Source organism: Phycodurus eques, chromosome 7 (genome assembly GCF_024500275.1).
Source record: "Phycodurus eques isolate BA_2022a chromosome 7, UOR_Pequ_1.1, whole genome shotgun sequence".
Lineage (NCBI taxonomy): Eukaryota > Metazoa > Chordata > Actinopteri > Syngnathiformes > Syngnathidae > Phycodurus > Phycodurus eques.
The window spans coordinates 3,305,430-3,331,123 of NC_084531.1; the positions used below are offsets into that span (position 1 = coordinate 3,305,430).

Here is a 25,694-nt window from a genome sequence, read left to right on the forward strand (position 1 = left end):
AGTTTTTGTTGCCTTCTGGTTATGTGTGTGTGATCTTGAAAATTATATTTTCTAATCTCTACCTGCTCTGAACTACATCCACATGCCAAGATGAGTTGTTGGGAGGAAGTTCACCAATGTTGGATCAGCCTGTGTTCCACCCCCCCACCCCCCCCCCCCCCCACTTTGAGTATGATTTTGAATTCAGTCCTTAATTATTAAATGATCGGGTGTCCATTGACCATTTGTAAGTTCTTTGGCATTTAATATTTTCAACTGGAATACATAATTCAAGATCTGGGACATGTTCCCTTTAGGTTTTTCTTGATTAGTGATTAGAAATTGCATTCATAAGAAAACAGGACACAAAGAAAAAAAATGTTTTTTAAATAGATGCCATGTTCACATGGGGTAAAGCCAAACATATATATATAATTGCGGTAAAACCATTTCTTAATAGCTAATTAATGAGTACTGGGAAACAGTAAGAATAAAAAGTTAACATTTAAAAGCTAAAAACAAAACGTATTGTGGTTTCAAACTTGTGTGGTCTATAAAAGGCAGAATGAAGACCTTTAAGGTAGATACCGTGTATTTATTCATACAGCACATTCATTTAAAAATAAAAAAATCTAGAAAAGAGCAAAAGGCAACCGAGACATAATGCATTTAGACCTTTGGGACAGGGATTCCAAAACGGGTGCACCTTTCATAGGGGGTAATAGTCTGGTATAATTAAACAACACCTTTTCCCACCTTTTCTTTTATTTAAAGAAACAAACAGCACAGAAAAGACAAATACAGAACCCCGTTTTCAATATCACTCCACGAAAAAAAGAAGCAGCAGCAAATACACATTCCGTGTGCTTCATTTCCAAACTTAAAATTTCAACCTGGAAAGATTAAAAGCCAGGATGTGCTTTTGAGTGTTTAAATGGAGTTCTGACGAGACGCTTTGCATTCCTCAACGCCCGAATCCACCTAACTGCTGGGATCATAATAATCCTCATTTCGCTTTTGGATCAAATGCGATTTCCGTTTTGAACAACCCATTTTCACGAATCGATCCGATCCATTAGCCAAAATCTGATCAGATTGCTTTTGAACATCTTGTCCCTGACGTTCTGTTTTCGTCATTTGCAGGTGCTTGTTTATTGGCTGTAATCTGCTTTGTTATGATATTTTGGGGTTTTTTACGCATGTGGGTGAGTACGTCACTCTGTTGGGGTGTTGCAGGTAGGTGGCTTGGGGAAAGACTACTTTCAGACAACCACTGGCAACAGAAGGTAAATGCAAAATACATTTTTACGTTGTTGAGGACAGCATCTTGCAAGGCAACATGACTGCAACTTCTTAAATACTTAAAAGTTAGTTACAGGTGAAATGAGTTTCAAGTTAATAATTACTCACAGCTAGAACATCAAACTAAAGTAAAAATCGCTCAAACCTACAAAACGTGGTGCAAGCCTTCAAATATTTATCAATCTACTAGTCTGTCGGCAGGTTCGGAGAAGCTTTTGAAGACAGTTTGAAGGCCATTTTGATGGATGACGATTCCATTTAAGACCATCCATCCTTTCGCTGAAGCGCTTATCCTCACTAGGGTCGCGGGCGTGCTGTAGCCTCTCTCATCTGACTTCTGCCGAGAGACGGGGTACACCCTGAACTGGTCGCCAGCCAAATAGACAAACAACCATTCGTACACACATTCACACCTACGGACAATTAAGTGTCTTCGATTAATCTCCCATGGGATCGGCTCCAGCACGCCTGCGACCCTCGTGAAGAAAAGCGCTACAGAAAATGGATGGATCATTTAAAGGGGTCCTAAACCCTAAAATGTGTTTTGTAAGAATATGTTGATTGCATCGCCATTCTAAACAGCATTCTGCTTGATATTGCCTTTGTGGAAGAATAATTAAACATTAATTCATCCATTTTGAACCCAATTTTGATCAAAATCATCATGTCACCACCCTGTAGTCATGCTAGTTATCGCAGCATACACGGAGAGTCCGCTTCCTGTTTTCCAGGTTCGTGTCACGTGTCAACGTAAGCGTGAGAGCCGTTGTGAACGTGAAATTTTGACAGCAGAGGGTGATGCTGCCAAAATGGCGGCCCCCCTGAGATGGATGACAATTGACGAATTAATCGCTTTCATTCTTATTCTACAAATATTAATCAATAAAATAAGCAATATTAATTGGACTACCATGTTTAAACGAGTGGGGGGGGGGGGGGGGGGCACATAATGTATTCTTGCAAACAAAATAGAGTTTGGATCCCTTCCGAAAACACTCTTTTAGTGACAAATGGTCTCTGTGAGGTGCTTTATGGAGGAACAATTGCAAAACACTACGGAGGCTCTGAACAACCTAACTGGATTGCACCATGATGAGCCAAAGGGAGCAGCGTGCCCCTCAAGCGGGCCTTATCTGGCATCATTGAGCTGTCTGGCCACGGTCAGGATCTCCTTGGCTCCTTTGCTCAGGAGCAAGTTGGCCAGGTCCACCCCCAGACGCTCGGCACTGCCCTGAGCGTCACTGCAGATCTTGACGGCTGTGACCCCCACACGCTGGACCTGCTCGTCCACGTCCTGCTGGCACTGAAACACGACTTTGTTACAATGTGCTCAAACTGCTCGCTACGTTAGCTTGGGAAGTCTCAACTCTGATTAATGCAACTGTGGAGTCTTGGAAATCCGCATTTATTCAATATTCTTGAAACCCATCTTACGGTCCATGTACTAGTACGCTCTTTGTCCTCACTAGTAAGATGATTCGGCGCACTAGTAGAACAACTAGAGGCACATCCTAGTTTGGGTTTCCCTCAGTGAGCCGTGTGTGAAATTCATAAAAATATTCAGTTGAAACTAGAAGTTCACATACTCTGTATAAACAGGAGAAGGAGCTGGCGCATTTTGTGGCTCCGGCAGGAGGTCTTGGCTCCTCGCGGCATGAGACACGTCACTTCCGGCTCACGGTGGCTCACTGTGGGGCCACTCACTTACTGCGACAAATAACTCATGAATATGCAAATCACGTGTGTATACCCTCACTCATACTCTCTTCCTGTAGACTTTTATAATTTACAGAATTAATCGCACCACACTTCAGTTGTACAGCCGGGTTCACGACCCTTGTCCTGCATGCTTCTTCTCCTGTCCTTGTCCTGTTCTAGCTTGTCCTGTCCTTCCCTCACAGGGTCTAGCACTACAGCCCCATGCAAGACTCATATTTAATGTTTCATTGTTGTAGATAATGTAATGATTTACTTCTCTCATCCTGTTTATTAGCGCTTTGTCTTTTGTCTTTGTTTCTCTCTACCCTGTAGAAACTTTGTTCTGTTCGACTGATCGAGTCTGATTCTCAATAAACCTCAATTATAATACCAAGAAACCACAGCGGGAGCTTAAAAACTCCACTGTGACACAGTAAAACTGTTCCGGCATAAAAGGGATACAGATTTTCCATTCTGCTTAACCTAACAGCCGAACAGGACAAAAAAAAAAAAAAGAAAAGTCACCTGACATTTTAACGGCAACACTGGACATCCAAACACAGAACATAGATGACCTGGAAAGTCATATTATTGAAGCAAACATTAGTTGTGAACGACAACATAAGAACACGGAGAAACTCTGTACTATGACGGAGTATACTAAGGCATAAAAGGAATAAATATACCGTGTCTCAGACAAATAATTACATAATGTCGTCTTAATCAGTAACAATTCCTCTGCACACTAAACTAACAATAGTCTCAAATGCTATGTTGAGAAAATTATCCTCATAGAAAACATTTAAAAATGAAATTGATCTTAAACTAGAGTTTTTAGACAATCAATACTCCAAGGTTTAAAAAACAAACAAACAAACAAAACAAAAACATGATGCCGGAGCCACAAAATGAGCTAGCCCTTGCTGATAAATCGACCTACACTTTTTTTCCTCACTGTCTGACATGAAATCAGACCAAACTTTTCTTGTTTTAGGTCAATTAGGATTACCAAAGATAGTTGTATTTGCAAAATGCCAGAACAATGAGATTATTATTATTTAATTTTTTTTTTAAAGAAAAGTTTTATTTACTTTCTTCAGAGTCAGAAGTTTACAAACAGTAACATTACTATGCCTTTAAACAATTTGGGAAAACAATGCAGCCCTATGGGTGGCACAAGTCAGTGCAAACTGTAGGCCGGTCCCAAGCCCGGATAAATGCAGAGGGTTGCGTCAGGAAGGGCATCCGGCTTAAAACCTTGCCAAACAAATATGAGCGTTCATCCAAAGAATTCCATACCGGATCGGTCGTGGCCCGGGTTAACAACGTCCGCCACCGGCGGCGTCAACCTGCGGCGCGCCGTTGGAAATTCAGCTACTGTGGGTCGAAGTCAAAGAAGAAGAGGAGGTGGAAAGCGGGTTCTTCGGCAGAAAGAGAAGAGGAAAACACAGAGCCTAGAACTGAATGTCGGGACTTTGAATGTTGGGACTATGACAGGAAAATCTCAGGAGTTGGTTGGCATGATGATTAGGAGAAAGGTTGATATATTGTGTGTCCAGGAGACCAGGTGGAAAGGCAGTAAGGTTAGAAGTTTAGGGGCAGGTTTTAAATTATGTTACCATGGTGTAGATGGGAAGAGAAATGGAGTCGGGGTTATTTTAAAAGAAGAGTTGGCTAAGAATGTCTTGGAGGTGAAAAGAGTATCAGATCGAGTGATGAGGCTGAAATTTGAAATTGAGGGTGTTATGTGTAATGTGATTAGTGGCTATGCCCCACAGGTAGGATGTGACCTAGAGGTGAAAGAGAAATTCTGGAAGGAGCTAGATGATGTAGTTCTGAGCATCCCAGACAGAGAGAGAGTCGTAATTGGTGCAGATTGTAATGGACATGTTGGTGAAGGTAATAGGGGTGATGAAGAAGTGATGGGTAAATACGGCATCCAGGAAAGGAGCTTGGAGGGACAGATGGTGGTAGACTTTGCAACAAGGATGCAAATGGCTGTAGTGAACACTTTTTTCCAGAAGAGGCACGAACATAGGGTGACCTACAAGAGCGGAGGTAGAAGCACACAGGTGGATTACATCTTGTGCAGACGATGTAATCCGAAGGAGGTTACCAACTGTAAGGTAGTGGTAGGGGAGAGTGTGGCTAGACAGCATAGGATGGTGGTGTGTAAAATGACTCTGGTGGTGGGGAGGAAGATTAGGAAGACAAAGGGATAGAAGAGAACCATGTGGTGGAAGCTGAGACAGGACGAGTGTTGTGCAGCTTTTCGGGAAGAGGTGATACAAGCTCTCGGTGGACGGCAGGAGCTTCCAGAAGACTGGACCGCTGCAGCCAAGGTGATCAGAGAAGCAGGCAGGAGAGTACTTGGTGTATCTTCTGGCAGGAAAGGAGAGAAGGAGACTTGGTGGTGGAACCTCACAGTACAGGAAATCATACAAGGAAAAAGGTTCGCTAAGAAGAAGTGGGACACTGAGAGGACCGAGGAGAGGCGAAAGGAATACATTGATATGTGACACAGGGCAAAGGTCGAGGTGGCAAAGGCCAAACAAGAGGCATATGATGACATGTATGGCAGGTTGGACACTAAAGAAGGAGAAAAGGATCTATACAGGCTGGCCAGACAGAGGGATAGAGATGGGAAGGATGTGCAGCAGGTTAGGGTGATTAAGGATAGAGATGGAAATATGTTGACTGGTGCCAGCAGTGTGCTAGCTCGATGGAAAGAATACTTCGAGGAGTTGATGAATGAGGAAAATGATAGAGAAGGGAGAGTAGAAGAGGTAAGTGTGGTAGACCAGGAAGTGGCAATGATTAGTAAGGGGGAAGTTAGAAAGGCATTAAAGAGGATGAAAAATGGAAAGGCAGTTGGTCCTGATAACATTCCTGTGGAGGTATGGAAGCATCTAGGAGAGGTGGCTGTGAAGTTTTTGACCAGCTTGTTCAATAGAATTCTAGTGCGTGAGGAGATGCCTGAGGAATGGAGAAAAAGTGTACTGGTGCCCATTTTTAAGAACAAATGTGATGTGCAGAGCTGTGGCAACTATAGAGGAATAAAGTTGATGAGCCACACAATGAAGTTATGGGAAAGAGTAGTGGAGGAGAGACTCAGGACAGAAGTGAGTATTTGCGAGCCACAGTATGGTTTCATGCCTAGAAAGAGTACCACAGATGCATTATTTGCCTTGAGGATGTTGATGGAAAAGTACAGAGAAGGTCAGAAGGAGCTACATTGTGTCTTTGTAGATCTAGAGAAAGCCTATGAAAGAGTACCCAGAGAGGAAATGTGGTACTGCATGCGGAAGTCTGGAGTGGCAGAGAAGTATGTTAGAATAATACAGGATATGTATGAGGGCCGCAGAACAGTGGTGAGGTGTGCTGTAGGTGTGACAGAGGAATTTAAGGTGGAGGTGGAACTGCATCAGGGATCAGCCCTGAGCCCCTTCCTTTTTGCAGTGGTGATGGATAGGCTGACAGATGAGGTTAGACTGGAATCCCCGTGGACCATGATGTTTGCAGATGACATTGTGATCTGCAGTGAAAGCAGGGAGCAGCTGGAGGAACAGTTAGAAAGATGGAGGCATGCACTGGAAAGAAGAGGAATGAAGATTAGCCGAAGTAAAACAGAATATATGTGCATGAATGAGAGGGCTGGTGGGGGAAGAATGAGGCTACAGGGAGAAGCGATAGCAAGGGTGGAGGACTTTAAATACTTGGGGTCAACTGTCCAGAGCAATGGTGAGTGTGGTCAGGAAGTGAAGAAAAGGGTCAAAGCAGGTTGGAACGGGTGGAGGAAGGTGTCAGGTGTGTTATGTGACAGAAGAGTCTCTGCTAAGATGAAGGGCAAAGTTTATAAAACAGTAGTGAGGCCAGCCATGATGTATGGATTAGAGACAGTGGCACTGAAGAGACAACAGGAAGCAGAGCTGGAGGTGGCGGAAATTAAGATGTTGAGGTTCGCTCTTGGAGTGACCAGGTTGGATAAAATTAGAAATGAGCTCATCAGAGGGACAGCCAAGGTTCGATGTTTTGGAGACAAAGTTAGAGAGCGCAGACTTCAATGGTTTGGACACGTCCAGAGGAGAAATAGTGAGTATATTGGTAGAAGGATGATGAGGATGGAGCTGCCAGGCAAAAGAGTTTGAGGAAGACCAAAGAGAAGGTTGATGGATGTCGTGAGGGAAGACATGATGGCAGTTGGTACGAGAGGAGGATGCAGGAGATAGGCTTACATGGAAAAGGATGACGCGCTGTGGCGACCCCTAACGGGACAAGCCGAAAGGAAAAGAAGAAGAAACAATTTGGGAAAACCCAGATGATGATGTAATTTATTTGGCAGCTTGTGATAGGTTTATTGAAAACTTGTTAATTAGAGACACCTGTGGATGTATTTGAAGGCACACCTGAAACACACTGCTTCTTTGTGTAACACGATGGAAAAGTCAAAATAAATCAGCTAAGATATCAGGAAGAGAATTGTGGAATTGCACAAGTCTGGTTCATCCTTGGGTGAAATTTCCAGATGCCTGAAGGTGCCACATTCATCTGTTCAAATAATTAAGCGCAAGTATAACCACCCTCGGAATCTCCAGCCATACCGCTCAGGAAGGGGACAAGTTCTGTGTCCCAGAGATGAATGTGCTTTGGTCCGAAATGTGCATATCAACCCAAGAACAAAAGCAAAAGACCTTGTGAAGATGCTGGCTGAAAGGCCACTCTGCCAGGAAGAAGCCATTATGCCAAAAGAAACAGAAAAAAATCCAGACCATAGTTTGCAAATGCAAAAAGCGACAAAGACCTTCATTTTTGGAGCTATGTCCTGTGGTCTGACGAAACAAAAACTTAACTGTTTGGCCATAATGAGCATTGTTACGTTTGGGAGAACACCGTCCCAACTGTGTAATACAAAAACTTAACTGTTTGGCCATAATGAGCATTGTTACGTTTGGGAGAACACCATCCCAACTGTGTAATACGGGTTGACAAGCGTGTAGTATGTTGAGAAACAATTTAAAAATACTAGTTAACATCTAGAGTTTCACTCGTGGTACTAGTAGCATGTAGATGTCAACTAGTCCACAGGTTTTTCCTTACCAGTAGTTGTCCTACTTCAGGGTCTGACGTTAAAGGCCTCTTTATACTCCCGCGGTCGGCAACGCCCGCATTGCATCACGTGACCGACGAATTGCCCCGCGCGGCACCTCTGTGTAGCGGGTTAGGGCCGTGCACCCTACAAAAATAGTTGCTGTGCGTCGCACGCCGCGGAGATCATCTCTCGTGATTGGTCCGTTTTAGTCACATGGTGTGATGACGTACCAGCATGCCCATTGGTTCTACATACTATCTACGTCGCCACCTTCTCGATCGATTTTGCTGCATAAATCAACGTATCATCTGGTCATCTAGGTCAATTTTTTCTGTCGTGGTTGCCATTGTTGTGCTTTGTTCCTTGTTACTGAAAGGAAAGTAAAAACGGCTACCGGAAATGGCAAAAAAAATAATAATAATGCAGCGTGGGTTGCGCTCGAGTATAAAGGCAAACTACGCGTGGGACAGCCGCAGTGACGTCAGCGCAGTGAACCATCACTAGCCTTTAAGCCTTTTTGCGCGGTTGCCCTCTCAGGCCACCATGAGCCAATTTGTAGTGACCCTGTGAGAACTTGTACTGGCCCCGTATATTCATGATGTAATATGTAATTGTGATGTAATAAGTATTAGTGATTATTTCCTATTTAGCATCTTCAGCTTTATACTATATTATGCGGCACGGTGGACAACTGGTTGGAGTGTCTGCCTCACAGTTCTGAGGACCGGGGTTCAATCCCTGGCTCCGCCTGTGTGGAGTTTGCATGTTCTCCCCGTGCTTGCGTGGGTTTTCTCCGGGCACTCCGGTTTCCTCCCAAATCCCAAAAACATGCGTGGTAGATTGATTGAAGACTCTAAATTGCCCGTAGGTGTGAATGTGAGTGCGAATGGTTGTTTGTTTCTATGTGACCTGCGATTGGCTGGCGACCAGATCATGGTGTACCCCGCCTCTCGCCCGTGCACAAAAACGCAGACTGTGTTGCCAGGTCGTGTGTGTTGCCCCCCCCCACAAAATGTTTCTTTCAACAACAAAAAAGGGCAAAATGTCTCAATTAAAATACAAGATTTCCAACTCTAAACAAGATGACTTGTCAAGTCATGCCGTTCAAGTCAAAGTCGAGTCTCTTGGCTACCAATTTCAAAGTCAAGTCTTTCTGAAGCACTTGGCAAGCAAGGTGCAAGTCATAAAATCGGCAACCTGAGTCGACTTCGAGTCAAATGACCCGACTCGGGTGCCCCCATCTCTGCTATGTATAATTGGGGTTTTATGCTGACGAACCCGGTACCAATAATCCGTCAGTGAGATCTGCCGATACGATCATACAGATTAGCTGTAAATTATTTCATTTATTTATGGTTAGTGCTATTGGCTATCTGACATATTTGTTTGGGTTCGCTTCGATTATGGAAAAAAAAAAAATCATCGGGATGATTTTGATTGATGTTTCAATTATGATTAATAAACACAATGATTCATTCGTGTCAAAACTTTGCATTTATTCAACTACCGAAACTCAACTTTAAATAGAACTTGAAGGAACAACCAGCAAAAAAATCCTCGGATTATTCTGGCATTTAGCAATTTATTTATTTATTCATGTTTTTGAGATTGAAACTGCAGCTGGGTACTAGTGTGGACTGAATGGGTGGCAACAATGGCGAAATGAAGTGCCCGTATTTTGAGAGTAAAAGCCCGCAACTATTAACTGGTTCATGTCTGAAATGGGCAACTTAGTTCTAAATTTTCAATTATGAACTATGAACTGAACTAGTTCATTTTTGGAACACTAAACTGAACTTTGAACGAGTTCACATAGGAAATTAATGTTCCCAGTAAAAATTCTATGTCTAACTAAATTCAACACGGTAAAGGTGAGGAACATCTAATAATGGCTTTTTAATCCATGTTACCTTCTCACGAGGAGCGATGCTCGTCTGCATGGTGTTCTTCAGAAAATCCGAACCATCCAAGCTGTACACGGCACCTGTCAAGTAAAGCTGTGGGCACAAGAGACGAAAATATTGACGTCCTGTATTTTCTAAATGTGTGATCTGCTTGCCATAACCAAAAGCCAAACGACAGATGTAGCCATTATGCCTTATTGCAGGCAGGCGATGGCAGTTCCTTGTCTACGAAAAATGTTCGACTTGTTAACCGTTGAAAAACGGCAACGTGAACTAAAACAGATTCAATCACATTTGTTTCGATCAGGGTTACTCAAATACAAATCCTAAAAGGGCCGCGAATATTTTTTTTCCAATAAATTAAAGGTGCATTTATCGAGGTCGGTCAGGCCACATGCGCTAATACTTAAATAATTCAAACGAAATGTAAAACTTTCATTTTAAACAATAAGATATCCATCCACCCATTTCCCGTTGTGCTTATCCTCACTAGGGTAGCGGGGGCGTGCTGGGAGCCGAACCCAGATGACTCTGGGCGAGAGGTGGTGTACATCCGGAACTGGCTGCCAGCCAATCGCAGGGCACATGGAAACAAATCTAATGGATTGAGATAGTGAATTTGGGGTTTTCAAGTGCTGTAAACTGTCATCATCCAACTGCTTGGAAATAAAATCGTAAAATGTTTCCGCCGAGTGTAGTGAATCTATATGAGTTTCAATAATGAATTAAACTACTGAAATACATTTTTAAATAAAAGTTCACCACAATATTCTAATTTATTTAGATGCACTTGTAGCCTGTCAGGCACAAAACAATTCATACCAATTTTGGGGTAAAATGAATTTTTATTTGATGGCCAGGTATCTTTTAACTGAAAGTGGTAGAAGACAAGAAAATGTTGTGTTTGCAGCTGTAAAAAAGTGCATTTATGTTTCTTCTTCTTTTTTTTTTTTTTTAATAATTCAGTGTCTAAAAGCATTTATGCAATTTGTCAATAAAGGCATATCCAGTGTTCAAGTTGATGGGAATGTTGAACTTCCTAAAGATTGTCTTATCAAGTTACCCTGGACTCTCGCTTACACAGTAGCTGGGATATGCGCCAGCCCCCCCACCCCCCCGACCCCAATGAGGAAAAGCAGTATAGAAAAATCGATGGATGCTTTTAAAGTGTATTAGTTAAGACAAACCAAACAAAACACAAGTTACCTGAGAGTCTTTGACCTCTGTGTGCACAGCCACGGGAACGCTGCACCCTCCCTCCTACAAATGACACTTAGCTGAGCATACTGCACATGGATGTCAACGCCCAGTGGAAACTCTGAAGCTGAACGCCCCCATTTTGCTGTTTGGATATAAATATGCCCCAAACGTCAAACAAGACTTCATGTGTGATGTATGCATGTCTGTAACAGTTCTCATAAGATTCCACCTCAAGGATAAATTCCTTCAATTTAGCATTTTCTGGATTAATACACTTTACAGTGAGCCCCCGCATATTCGCGGTTGGGCGTTTCCATATTTTATTTTATTTTTAACCTGTTCTCTTGTATTTGCTGAAAACTAGGGCAGCACAATATATCGAAAACATATCATCGCAATAATGGCGCTTGCGACATGACATATGTATCGCAAAGACGTGCAATAAAGTAATATGTTGTTGCACGCATGTGGCGTTTATCTGAGTTTGACCAATCAGATGTCACCTTAAATGCACATCGCCATCCACCCCCCTAGATCGTGGTCGCCGATTGGCTAAAACAGACCCATAAGTGTACTGTGATAACCTCAGCAGCAGCAGGCAGAGGAAGAATGGCAGACGGGAGAGGAGGAAACAAACAAGGACACAATTAACAAATAACCTGTGCCTAAAATTAATAACTAAATAATACTACAATTTTCATCAGATGATAAAAATCTTTTTTTTATTTTACAGGCATGGTAAATATTGCAATATTCAACATCCTATAACACTTTTTCCGATATAGTGCAGCCCTACTGCAAACAATTCTTTTTGTTCTCAGTCAGGCCAAATGACAGTATTGCTTTACTGCCATCGAGTGTCATCTTGGTGCCGAGGAAAATTTTGGAGTGCGTTATCGATCAATGGTAAACCCTTTTGGGGCGGTGTCAATTACTCACAGATTTTTGGGGATATATGCGGCCGGGCTCGGTCTCAACTTTGAAGTTATCCAACGTCACAAAAACAGACAGGGTTTCAACTTCGGAGGTTCCACTGTAGAATGAAAATAGCAGTGCGTGCGTGTGGTTGCAGGTGTGTGTATGCGCACCAGGTGCCTGAGGAAGGCTCTCTCGGATATGCAGCGCAGTACAGTGTCGGTGTCATTCAGCACAGACAACATCTCCAGGATGTCAGTATCTTTGGCTCGAACCTCCACGGCCAGAGCGCCCTGACATCCACACGGACACACATTTGTTAGATTCCGACACACAGAGAGAGAGAGAAAAAAAAAACACTGCAATAACAAGAAGTGCTTTTGCGCTGAATTTATAAGGCAATAATTGTTCCTACCTGTCCAACAGCATACATGCAATCCTCTGGCTCCAGAATCTAGCAGAGGACAGACAGTATTAGGGCCATAGCGATATCCATTTTTATGAGGCCGATTCCAATATATGGCAGAATATAATTCAGATAACTGATCGGATAATTAATATAAAAAATATACAATGGATAACTTGTTTTTTCTTCCCTTACCGCGTACAACAATAAAGATTTAAACAACACGGAGAACATTTGACTGTTTCACAATACTTTGTCCTTTCGTCTTTGCTTAACTTTACAAGATAAAAATCATTGGCCTATTTTTTTTGGGGGGGGGGGCTGATTATGGGGCGAATGTTAGTTGGAATGCCATTATATTTATCTAATGTCTACATATACATAAAACAAATGGGGAAATAAAATGGCACACTAGTGATGGTTCACTGCACCAGTACCCTATTAGGCGACTATAGATTATTTTTAAAAAAATACATTAAAAAAAATTCCAAAAATGGAACCTGGCTGATTCGGTTTTCCCAGCCCATTCTCCTTAGACCTGCTGCAGCAAGGATGATGGCTGCAAAGTCTTCCTTCTCGTCCAGTTTCTTCAGTCTGGTGTTCAAGTTTCCACGCTGGAGAGGAACGCTGAGGAAAAATATCTCTGCAACAATATAATCACTTCCTGGCCACTATATTAGGTACACTAGGTATGCTTATAATGTTCTGTTTGAATTCACACTGTCAGCTAAATCCGAATTTGACAACATGTTTATTACTGTGGTTAATAATATTTCTGATAGTTAGCTATCTTTCCCACACACGTATAGACTATACACTCACACAGATTGTCTCACATTCACTTCTAACAATTGTACACTTAACACTAATGTCACACATAACTTTAGTTTCATGCAATGTAAATGGAATTTCAAAGGCAAAAATAATATAGTCTGGTCAGATGACAGCAAAATTGAACTCTTTGGATGCCATGGAGTGCACGTTTGGAAGAGAAATGGCACTGCACATCACCCTAACAACACCATACCAACATTGCAGTGGGAGCATGATGGTGCGGGGCTGCGTTTCAGCAAATGGTACTGGGAAACTTGACATTATTGAAGGAAGCATGAATGGGCAAATGTACAGAGACATTCTTGACAAATATCTGCTGCCATCTAGAGGATGATGAAAATGAAACGAGGGTGGACATTTCAGCAGGATAATGATCCAAAAGATACTGCCAAGGAAACTCAATTGGTTTCAAAGAAAAAAATAAAGCTGCTAGAATGGCCCAGCCAATCACCTGACTTGAATCCAATCGAAAATCTTTGGAAAGAACTGAAACTCAAGGTCCATAAAAGAAGCCCACGGGAACCTTCAAGATTTGAAGACTGCTTGTGTGGAGGAATGGGCCAAAATCACACCAGACCCATGCATGCAACTAGTTTCTCCGTACAGGAGGCGTCTTGAAGCTGTCATTGCAAACAAAGGCTTTTATACAATGTATTAAATAAATACCAGTTGGCGTGATCAATACTTTTTTCCTTTGTCATTTCACATTATTACACATAACTTAACTTTCTGACATTATTTGTTCTACTTTGTATGTATGGATTACTTGGGTTGTTCCCAAAATCTGGTGAAATTTTGAGGTCAATAACACCTTTGGAAATATATTTTGTGAGAAAAATGGTGACCATTAAATACTTATTTCAGCCGCTGTACGGAGAATAAAAAGGGAATACACTTTCTTTTCTTCAGTATGCCGCTCCTTCTGTTAAATTAACTACTTTCTTACAAATATTGTAACTCAGTTGTTCAAAACAGTACCAAAACAAATACATTTCTCACTGCCTCAAACTTGAATCAAACATGATAACTTCTCCAACCTGGTGCTTTAATCCAAAGTACGATATATTTGTCAGGAAGGAATGGAAAGATTTTGTAGATATGAATGTGTGCAGTTGCGAGATTTTGAGAACGGTTTGTCTTGATTTGAAGCCAAACAGCATGAAACGTGATGGAACCAAAAGCAGGTGACTTGCCAAGACTAAAGTTTAAACAATCATTCTATATGCTTGATCTATGAGTAAGAGTACAAAGTTGGAAGTATTTTATATTAAGATATGATTTTTACACCACATTTATGGCTTAACTGTAGACTAAAATTCAAGTCGATGTGTGTGGTCTTCTCCGGTTTCCTCCGTCCTCTTGAATACCCCTCGTGGGTATTTAACCTTTGACTCGAGAGCAAGAGCTGGGCCCGCCACCAGTTCAACCCTCAGGAAAGTTACGAGCGCACCCCAGCAGGACAACAACTTTTCCTTTTGCATCTTTTTGGTTTTCTTTTATCCACCCTTTTTCCTCGTCTGACACTTTCTTCTCCTTCCTGCAATGTTCGGAGAAAGACCATCCCCACCGACCAACTGATTTACGGTCATGAGTGCAGCACAACAAGCGTTGCTAGCATGTACAAAATTAGTGCCTTGTAATTTGGGGGAAATTACTAGCTTCACACAAAATCCCAATTTTGCTCTCTCTCTCGTTCGAACTGAACGCATTAAACGCTCACGTTTTCAACTTTAGTCCAGCAACACACGGTCCTATCTTCCCTTTTCGTAACCCTTACTGTTATTTTCTTCCTGGAGTTAGACTCTGTGTTTCCCTATAGATCCCTTGTAGATTTCATTAAATATTCTATAAAATTCCACTCCTCGTTGTGTTGTGTGTGTGTTTTGAGTTTAGTATTTAATATTGCAATAGTCCGGTGCAATGACCATTGTGCAAAGGGCGCCGAGACAATAAGTACTGTATGTCTCAGCGTAATAATCTAAAAGCACTTTTCTTGTCACAAGACGCAGGAAAAGGTTATGAAAAAGTTAATCGGTCTTTTCTTTTTTGCAGTACTTCACAACTTTGATTCATATGTACACTGGATCACAACGTTAGACAAGGATGCCCACTCTCACCCCTGCGATTCGCACTATTTATCGAACCACTGGCAATAGCGGTACAGCAGAACACAAGTATTAAAGGTATCCGCACTCCTGTGTCAGAACACAAAATCAATATATATGCAGATGATATCCTTCCTTATTTACAAGATCCCGAGTCATCACTTCAAACAGTTTTTAACCTCATTAAGACATGTTCGCAATTATCAGAATACGCTATCGATTGGTCAAAATCAACAATACTCCCTATCACGACTAACTCATGGAATCCTGCAGACCAAAACCAAAACTTTCCGACTCAGATTGGCAATATCAAATATCTAGACATTAAAATCCAAGCAAAACTTAAGAGTTAAATGTAAATCATGTACCTCTACTGGGAGAAAAATTGTGATAATTTAAAACGGAACAACCTACCTATCTCACTTTTAGGGTGTATAGCTTCGGTAAAGAAAATTTAACGTTACCTCAAATTAACTATTTATTTTTAATGATCAAACCCACGTTAAAGTTGTTCCAAATGCTAGACTCTGCCATTTTAAATGTTTACTCTAAAAATAAGAAAAATCAAATTAGCCCATCTACCCTTCAGAAAGGTGAAGCAGAAAGGGGACTTGACGCACCCAACTTCAAACATATTGATAGCCAAATACAGTATCTCATTAAATGGTTACATTCAAATGTTGAACAACAATCTTGGCTAGAACAAGAACCGATAAACTGCAACAGCACCAAACTTTTAGAGCACAAGTCTCAAACGCCACAATTGTTTTAAGAATGCGATTATTGCACCCACTTTATCAGCTTGCTCCAAAAGTTTAGAAACCACACAATCTCAGTCAGCACCATATTCTTCCTCACCAATCTGGCACAATCCGGATTTTGAGATTAACAAAATACCCCATTACTGCAGCACATGGGAACAAAGTGGAATTGATCGACTTCAACACTTATTCAAAAATAATGTATTCATGTCATGAGAAAGCTTCTTCCAAGAATTTCAAATTAGAGGTGGTAACTTCCTTTAATACTATAGAACAACAATCCTAAAAATATTCTCAAACCCACGTGAATGCTTTAGAACTACCCGTTTTTGTTCAGAAAGTAGTGAAACTTCATCCACAAAACAAAAAACTCCTTTCAAAAGTATCCAAAATAATCTCAAATACTGATTCAATATACTTACCGATCGCCAAATGGTAAAAACACCTCTCAGTGTCTCTTGGCAATGAATACTGGGCGCAAATCTGCAGAAATACATTCTCAATGACAAAAAAAAAAAATTGTAATTTACAGCTAGTCCAGTTCAAATTACCTAATAGATCACACATTATATTATTACACATATAGTATGCATAAAATGGGCTATGCAAAATCAAACATATGCACTCATTGTACTGAAAACATTCCAGACACTTCTTTTCACGCTCTCTGGCATTGTACACCTGTACAGTGCTTCTGGCCACTAGTTACACAGAAACTCTCCTCAGTTTTGAACTATAGGATTCCGGTTTCTCCTAATCTTTGTCTGCTGGGTGATTTCAAAGGTATAGATCTTCCAAACATGCTCAACCAATACTTGTAATTCTAGCAATCGCTAAAAAACAACATTGTTAAACTAGAAAGATAAACAAGCTATCAACATTGACCAATGGCAAAATCTTGTCCGAGAGTATACCACACTAGAAAAGATCTCTACAAAACATAATAACCAAATGGATAACTAAGAAAAACTGGTCACCTTTCATCAAAATGGTGAACCTTGAAGCTTGATTCTTGTCTGCCTGGGAAAGAATGTCATACAGAAATGTAATGTAATGTGACCATATCATGTCTTCTCATTTTAAACTCCTCTTCACGCAATTGGGTCACTTGCATGTACTTGAACCCCTATCCTTCTGGCCACAGATCTGCGGTGTGGGCCTCTGGGGATGCTGGGCCTGGTTCCCCTCCTTGGGTCGGGTTTTTCCCGTGTTGGCGCCTTCCGTGTCCTGTACTAGTCACTGGGTGATGGTTGTTGAGAGGTGTGTGTGTGTGTGTGTGTGTGTGTTTGGGGCGAGCTTTGGGGAGTGGCTGCCCCCCTTTTCTCTGTGGTCTTCCAGCCGGTCGGTCTGGACCCGCAGGAGTCTAGCCTCTTACTTCACACACACTGCATATTTGTTAGTACACAAACTGCACATTCTTCGCACATTGGGCACATTCACATCTCATTCAGGGAACCCTGGGGGACTGGCACGAGGCATGATGGGGCGGGCGCCGGGCCGGGTGCTGGGACATCTGTGCTGGCTTCCGGTCTGTTTGCCCCCCCCTTCTCTGCCCTGCCGATCCTCCAGTTTTAATGCATCATACACCCATTTGTGGGGGGAGGGCAGTGTCTGGCTGGGGAGGAGACTCGGCCAGGTGTCGCGGCACTCCGGCATGCTCTCTGGACCGCCATGGCTTTCCCCCGTGGATTTTTAATGCACCACGTACATTCTCACATCCTTATGGGAGCTGGTTGGCCTGGGTTGGGGTGACGGTTGCGGATCATCACTGCCCTGTGACCGTCTCGCCTCTCCCCTGCCAGTCCCCCCGATTTCAATAAGGATACGATATCTTTAAACTCCAAGTGGGGGAATCTTCTCTTCAACTGAGCAGCACGACGCAGTGAACTGGTGCCTATCACACTGTAAAGAAACACAGCATGAAGTAGTGTTTTTCTCCCTGCGTGTGATCACGTCGCACAAAGCGAGCTGGTTTAGCGAGTGGGGTGTACCTTTTGTCTGGAAGCATCGCCAACGTTTTCCCTACATTCTTCGGATGTAGTACTACAGCATCATGGGGGTTCTCTCTCCTGAAAAAACAAAACAAAAGCAAGCAATGGTTAAGTACAGTAGAATCTCTGTACTTGAATGCTTTAAAGGTGATTAAAAATCAAGGTGGCCAACGAGCAACGCTGCCGTTTTATAATGGTGACAGTTGCTACAATCGAGGAACCCGTCAAGTCGAATGACTTTGTACAGATCGGAATTTCACAAACCTTTTGGGGAAAGATATACAGTAATCGCTTGTTTATCGCAATGGTTAGTTTCCGGACCACCCAAGCAATAGGCGAAATCTGCGAAGTAGCGGCCACAGATTATTATTATTATTTTTTTTTTTTATTCATTCATATTTTTAAACTGTATGAACCTCCTAAGACTCTTGTTAACATTTTCCACACTCCTATTACCCTCCAACATACTGTTATAAACTCTTTCTATACATTTTAAACTGTTAAACATACTGTAATACACAGTACTACTGTACACTAGGTACATTTTATTCCTGGCAAAATGTGTTTTAATGAAATGTTCTCTTTTTTAAAAAAATGGTTTTATGGTAGGTAGCGTTTATTTTTACCATTTTACCAAAATTACAGTATACACTCAAAATCCCGCAATATGGCGAATTATGGGCAGTATGAACTTTCACCCACGACTTGCAACTTGAGATAAACACTCACTCAAGAGTGATTGTGTTACACTATGCTTAAGTAATTTGGCGGAACCTCTCTCCGAAGGGAGCAGAGGCGGTGGTACAGGCCAGGACGCTGGCTTTGCAAAGCGGAGGTCCACGGCAGCCAATCCCGGCCCGTGGGTCTGTGTTTGCTGGGACAGAGACCGGCGCGAACAACAAGGCGCCTCTCGCCCAATCAATTGCGAAGCGACACTCTGAAAGGCGTGGTACGCTGTAGCAATAGTCAATGCTCCCACATCCGTTCCAACGCAGTCTTTCCGTCACATAGGCCAGTCAGCCAATCAGTATATTTCTTGTAACTTACCCACATGGTCACATGGGGTAAGCGTCCAATCGGGTGCGTTTACACTCAAATGAGGAAGTGAAGCGCTCTAGCAGCCTGGCTAAGCATCGTGGCTTTTTGTACATCCATCCCAAAACTACATTTTAAGCAAAACAGCTCATAATTTTACACCAAGACAAGAACACGACAATATTGAGGCACTTTTAATTTGTGACATCCCTAGCGTTGTGATGAATGAGTTGAGGTTTTCAAGATTTCCCGTTGGATGTGTAAATGTATGTAAATTTTAAATAATTTCACAAGTTGTTTTATAAAAAGGTACATCCGGTATATACATAGATCCAGTGTGATCAGCAAGTTGCACGTGTAAATGAAAACACTGATTCATAATATTGTCAAAATTGCAATCATTTTTGTTAAGAAGATTCAAATTGCCCATATAATTAGCAAAAAGATAATAATCAAGAAATTTGAATATTGTCCAAATGAATTGAAATTATTTGCACCAAAACAATGGGAAAATGTTTGAATTCTCGTTATTTATAGCTTATTAGGCCACAAATACCAGATACTAGTCCGGCCGACTTGAGATCAAATTGGGGAGAATGTGGCCCCTGAACTAAAAGAAATTTGTCACCCATGGTCTACAGTATATGTGCCCTGCGATGGTTTAGCGACCAGTCCAGGGTGTACCACGCCTCTCTACCAAAGTCACCCACGAACTTCACGTCACCCACGACCATAATGCGAACAAGTGTTGTAGAAAACAAAGTTAAGCCTGACCAGTCTAATTATTAACTAATTATCAGCTTATTATCATGACAGTTTCAGTTGTTACAATGCTACTTAATATGTTGTCTACAGTTAATAAATATTTTATGAAAGTGCCACTTTGACCGTGAAACAACTTATTTCAATTTCCAGTATTTTGTAAAGGAAACATTTTTTGCATTGTACTTTGCAAATTGCTTTTCGCATGTCCGAATGTTCTAAGACATGGTGATAGAAAGGCATCACACAGTGAGAGGTGTGACTCACTTGAGCACAGCTGCGATTGTGAATCCTGGAGGCAGCGTGGTGGGAAGGTCCTTCAGTGAATGGACGACCAGATCCACCCTGTGGGACACAGAGGAACACAGTCATGTAGACATGCTCCATTTCCTTGTGGTATACTACTACCATTCACAAGTGTTTGACATGCTTTAAAGACTTCTGATTAACCTCAATAGGTGGGTGAAAGAAAAGGGCTTGCAGCTGTTGTTCGGTGTTTTTCATTCATCCACATGCTGCTTTGAAAGTTCACTCATACAGTATCTACAGTACTTAGTAAATACCGGCTGCAGTAAACGTGCATGTTGCAACTTTGTGCAGGCCATCGGTTGACCTGTAAGTGAAGCCAGATTGGGTTGGCCAGTACTACTCACATATTCTTCTCCAAAGCAGTTTCCAACTCTTTGGTGAACAAACTCTTCTCCCCAATCTGTAATGAACAAAACAAGAAAAACAAAAATAAATAAATAAATTATTAACACTTTCGGTCAATGTCACCCTGTTCCTACTTCCTACAGCGGACAGACTCCGGGTGAGAGGCGGGCTTCACCCTGAACTTTGTCGCCAGCCAATCGCAAGAAACCTATAAATAAACAACCATCCACACTCACAAGCAATTTAGAGTCTTCAATCAACCTACCATGCGTGTTTTTGGCACATGGGAGGAAACCGAAGTACCCGGAGAAAACCCGCGCCAGCACGGAGAGAACATGCAAACTCCACACAGGCGAGGCCAGATTTAAACCCTGGTCCTCAGAACTGTGAGGCAGATGTGCCAACCAGTCGACCACCGTGCCACTTCTGTAATGAGTCATCAACAAAGTTTTAATAAACTGTATAGTGCCTAAATTCCATTGTATGACAGTTACGAATGCTAACAAGGTCGCCTCGCCTTTATCAGTACTCTCTCCACGTCGACTCAGGGTCATCAATGTTTTATTTTACTTTAATCTTGGTTGAATTAAACAGAGGTTACCTTCACCTGAACCACTTGTCTGACCGTTTATAGTATGTCACTTGCCTTAGAGAGGCAGCATCTGACAAACAAGTGACTTAAAATTGTTCACACCCGAAGATTTTTCCAATTTATACACAGATCACAATGGGGACTTTTCAATGTGCACATTGATGACAAGCCTTACTTTCGATAAAGCTGTGTCGAGGATTTTGTCCCCAATTGTTGACATGGCCACTGAAAGAGAGAGGACAGTAAAACTATTACAAAACGTGCCTGGTGAATAGGATTAAAATATCAATAAATCAATGGTATTACATCCGTCCATCCAAACATTTTCTATGCAGTACCGTTGTCCTCACTGGGGTCGTAGGTGAGCTGGAGCCTATCCCAACTAACATTGGACGATAGGGGCGATACACCCTGGGACTGGTCACCAGCCAATTGCAGCTCAATGGTAAATTCATGTATATAAGTGAAAGACGTTTCTCAATTACTCGAGGTACTATAGTTATTTAATCACTTGACTCGTACGTTCACTGTCACACTTAGCCATCATTTTGCACTTTTCCGTTGTGCCATTATTACTGTATTCATCATTGTATAATTTTGCCCACTTTTCTTGCTCAACAGTATCACAGCACTATTGTCATTTATTTCTTAATGACATCTTGGATCTATCCTAAATATATATTTCATTATATATACACACTTTATATATATATATATATATATATATTACATACATATATAGAAATACACACACACACACACACACACACGTATGTGGCAGTGTTAACTACTTGTGGATTTTCGGCATTCGCGGCAGGGCTTGATTCCTACCATACAATGTATATATCCTGTATCGCGAATCTCCATCCATCCATCCATCCATCCATCCATCCACACACACACACACATAGAAAGAGAGGGAGAGAGAAATCTTACCAATTTCCAAAATGATGTCAGGGTGCAGCTCTTTAAGTTTTTCTGCAACGCTGTCAGTCTGTATGCGAGCCAACTATGAAAAGAACACAACAGCCTTTCATCTTAGGTTTAATGTCCTGGAACTGATCAGACTTGGATAATATGACCACAGTGTTAGTGTTTGAGTAACAGCCACCAAGAATGGCAAACTAAAAATTAAACATTACATTAAAAACGCCAATGTGAAATCCCCAAGAATCTGATGAAACATAGCACTGGTTAGTTATGGTGACATAGTAACGACTCTCCTTGCTAACAATGGAAAATGTGAATACAATTATTCTACATTACATTACATGTGTTATTTCCAGCATTATCTTAACAATTTCACTAACTTCCCTCTTGCCATCAACCACTTAAAACAGTTGACTTACAATTCCATGCTGCCAATTTTGGACTTCTCTGCTGAGACACTACTACCTAATTTGTCCACTCACTGTAGTAGTCTCGTCACTCTGCACTATTTGCATATCTGTTGTTGACCAATGCTGGCCACTCATGTGCTTGAGAACTATTTGCACCATTTGCACAATTGTCACAGTTTCAGATTATAGCACTACTAGTCACTTTAAGGTGCTTACATTTCTTGAGGACTTTGGACCATTTGCAAAATTGTCACTGTACCAGATTATCTCACTATTAGCCACTTCAAACTGCTCTAAATTGCTTGAAGACTCATTATTGTACAATCAGTCATTCTACCAGTGCGCGGAATTTTCTTATAAATAAGGACAAAGAGCGCAGTAGTACATGGACCTTAAGATTGATATCAAGGATGTCAAATAAAAAGATCAAACGGCTTTCTGTAGTTAATTCAATAATCCAATCCATACAATATGGTACCTGACTCTTGCGGGTTCCGATCCGGATGACACGACTGATTTTTCCATCCCCAATCTACAACAATAAGAAAGAAAGTTTAAGAAGTCACACTCGTCATCTAACGTTGCATCCAGACACCTCATTTGCAAACCATAATCTGACTTCACCCTGATATACTTGAACAGTCCTTCCTCCATTACTCGGCTTGCGCACTGTAGAAGCTATAGTGTGCTGTGGAAAGGATCTGTGCTGAAGTCACACAGCCTCAAGATTCTGAACAGTAGTCTTTTTAAGCAGACAAGCCCTCATTCACAGAACCTCCACCCCAATACGTCCCTGTTGCCAAGAGATAAGGACCACTCCATTGAGTCCGTTATAAGAAGCAGGGAGGGGCATCTCTGGTTATAAGGTGTGGTCCAAATCTTTTTCATACATGAAGCATCAGTTAATGTATATTTACCAATAAAACAGAGCGGTTTTTACACACAAAAAAAAAAACGAGAAAAAAAAACATGAAGCAGCTGGTTGATAATTGCTAACCCTGAAAAAAATCCGTATGCATTCGCTGCCCATCATTAATCTTAACTGTAAACCAAACTTGTATAAAACAAGGTTAATTTGTTTTGAGGGACATCTTGGTCGTTGCGTACTTGTTAACGTTAAGATTAGTAGTTGAGTTACATCCAGCTGTTATTTTTATGACGTACCTAAATACATTATAGTTGTTGAATTCTTGTTTTACTTTTGAGCTAAGTGAAGCGGCGCAAATGATACCTTATCAAATTCAAACCCTTCAACGTCAGTCTGCTGTCAACGATTTTCAGGCCACGCCTCTCGTTTTAAAGGTCCAATGAGCTTGAATACAATGACAGACGTGAACATTGGCCAATTGGAACGCCGTCTGGCGACCGTATGCGGAAATGGCGTTCGGCCGAGCCTCATCCACGCGTGGTTCAACATTCAAGGTGTTTCTTTGTCAATGTACAGGAAAAACACAGTGGTCACACTTAGAAATGAAATTCTTACTTTGCTATTTTCCCTCCACTTTAAACAATGAAGGTGTTCACTCGTGGTGGTGAAAACATCTGTAAAGTCGTTTAAAACTTACCGCAGCATTTGCCTCCTGCGTCATGAGGCTGACCCGATTAACTTTGTCCGCTTTCGCAAAACTACAGCGCGTTTAGCCGTCCACAGGGTCATTTATTAGGGGAAATCCTTCAAAAGCCCAGCGCTCATTTTACTTAGCGCCTCATGACCACTGAATGTGACGTCATTACAGCGTCTCGAGGTCATTTCCTTGTTCCGGGTTCAATTTCGCTCTGCGGATTGGTTCTCTGGAGTAAGAACCGAGCCCATAGGTGAATAGGTTACAACACCTGTTAACTTTCTTTCTTTTTTTTAACAATATTGTAAATTCATGAGCTACTGAATTTTGCGTTTTTTATTAGCTCTAAACCATAACCTTAACCATTAAAAGAAATATATTTCAAATATTTCCCTGTGTGTTCAATTAATCTAAAGAATACATTGTCACTTTTATTGAACTAGTGAAATACTGTACATATTCACAATATTCTAATTTAATTTATTGATTATCATTTATTATAGATAGATAGATAGATAGATAGATAGATAGACAGATAGATAGATAGATAGATAGATAGATAGATAGATAGATAGATAGATAGATAGATAGATAGATAGATAGATAGATAGTCACACCACCTGTATTCACAATTACCACAAAATAGGGGCAACCAACAAAGTGAAAAGAATAACATACAAAAGCAGCATTTGACAGTGACCCAAGGAAAAATTTACAAACCCCAATTGCAGTAAAGTTGGGGCGTTGTGTAAAACATACATAAAAACAGAATATAATGATTTGCAAATCCTTTTCAACCTATATTCAATTGAGTACACTAAAATGGCAATATATTTAATGTTCAAACTCATAAACTTTGTCCTTGTTTTTTGCAAATATTCACTCATTTTGAATTTGATGACTGCAACATGTTCTCAAAACAAAAAGCTCAGACAGGGGGCATGTTTTCCACTGTGTTACATCACCTTTCCTTTGAACAACACTCAATGAGCGTTTGGGACCTGAGGACACTAACTATTGAATTGTTCTAAAATGTATTTAGTGTTCAGGCCAGCTGAGAAGGCCTTGCTGGCTCTGACCACACATCACAGCTTTTCACTCTTGATTTTCATTTTTAGTCTATGACTGTACTTATTACTCACACAACACCACACACCCCAGAGCAGTGTCTTGCTCAGTGGTGAAAACTGATACTTGTAGTTTTCCAAGGGCTTTACAATAGATACTTCGTAGTTTGTTTTTCCCAAGTAAAATAATGGCAAATGTTCAAACCTTCAGGGGTGGCGGAACGTTGAAAGTACTACAGTACAAGTGGTAAAGCACAGTACCTTTGGGGCACTCTTTGCCTCTCCGAGGGGACTTTTTTTCTGCAGACATAAGGATACGCGCCCCTTGGGCCCCCGGGGCCCGGGGGTTCCACCGTCTCTGACCTCGTTTATCCTTATACCCGTAAACGTATCGTGCAAGTGATATAATGTGTCGGATTTGAATTTGAGAGCAACCTTTCTATGAGGCTGAGAGTTAAGAATCACGTGAGGACTTGAAAGCACCACGTCAGTGGTTCG

At 41.5% G+C, this 25,694-nt stretch overlaps 1 protein-coding gene across 4 annotated transcripts; it reads right to left on the reverse strand.

The window, feature by feature from the left end:
- Positions 1–726: 726 nt before the first annotated feature.
- On the reverse strand, positions 727–25,632 carry LOC133404699 (porphobilinogen deaminase-like). 4 transcript variants are annotated; one of them, XM_061680809.1, is made up of 14 exons: positions 25,458–25,632; positions 23,046–23,099; positions 22,164–22,236; positions 21,403–21,452; positions 20,635–20,690; positions 20,249–20,326; positions 18,185–18,262; positions 18,020–18,095; positions 12,994–13,107; positions 12,503–12,541; positions 12,261–12,380; positions 11,179–11,232; positions 9,979–10,065; positions 727–2,584 (listed from the first exon to the last, which is right to left on the reverse strand). In XM_061680809.1, exons 4-14 carry the CDS (start codon positions 21,445–21,447, stop codon positions 2,411–2,413), a joined length of 921 nt encoding a protein of 306 aa, XP_061536793.1. In that variant the 5' UTR covers positions 21,448–21,452; positions 22,164–22,236; positions 23,046–23,099; positions 25,458–25,632; the 3' UTR covers positions 727–2,410. The 4 variants fall into 4 exon arrangements, with proteins under 4 accessions (XP_061536793.1, XP_061536791.1, XP_061536790.1 ...); XM_061680807.1 differs by lacking the exon at positions 25,458–25,632 and adding an exon at positions 24,133–24,283; XM_061680806.1 differs by lacking the exon at positions 25,458–25,632 and adding an exon at positions 23,192–23,380.
- Positions 25,633–25,694: the final 62 nt, after the last annotated feature.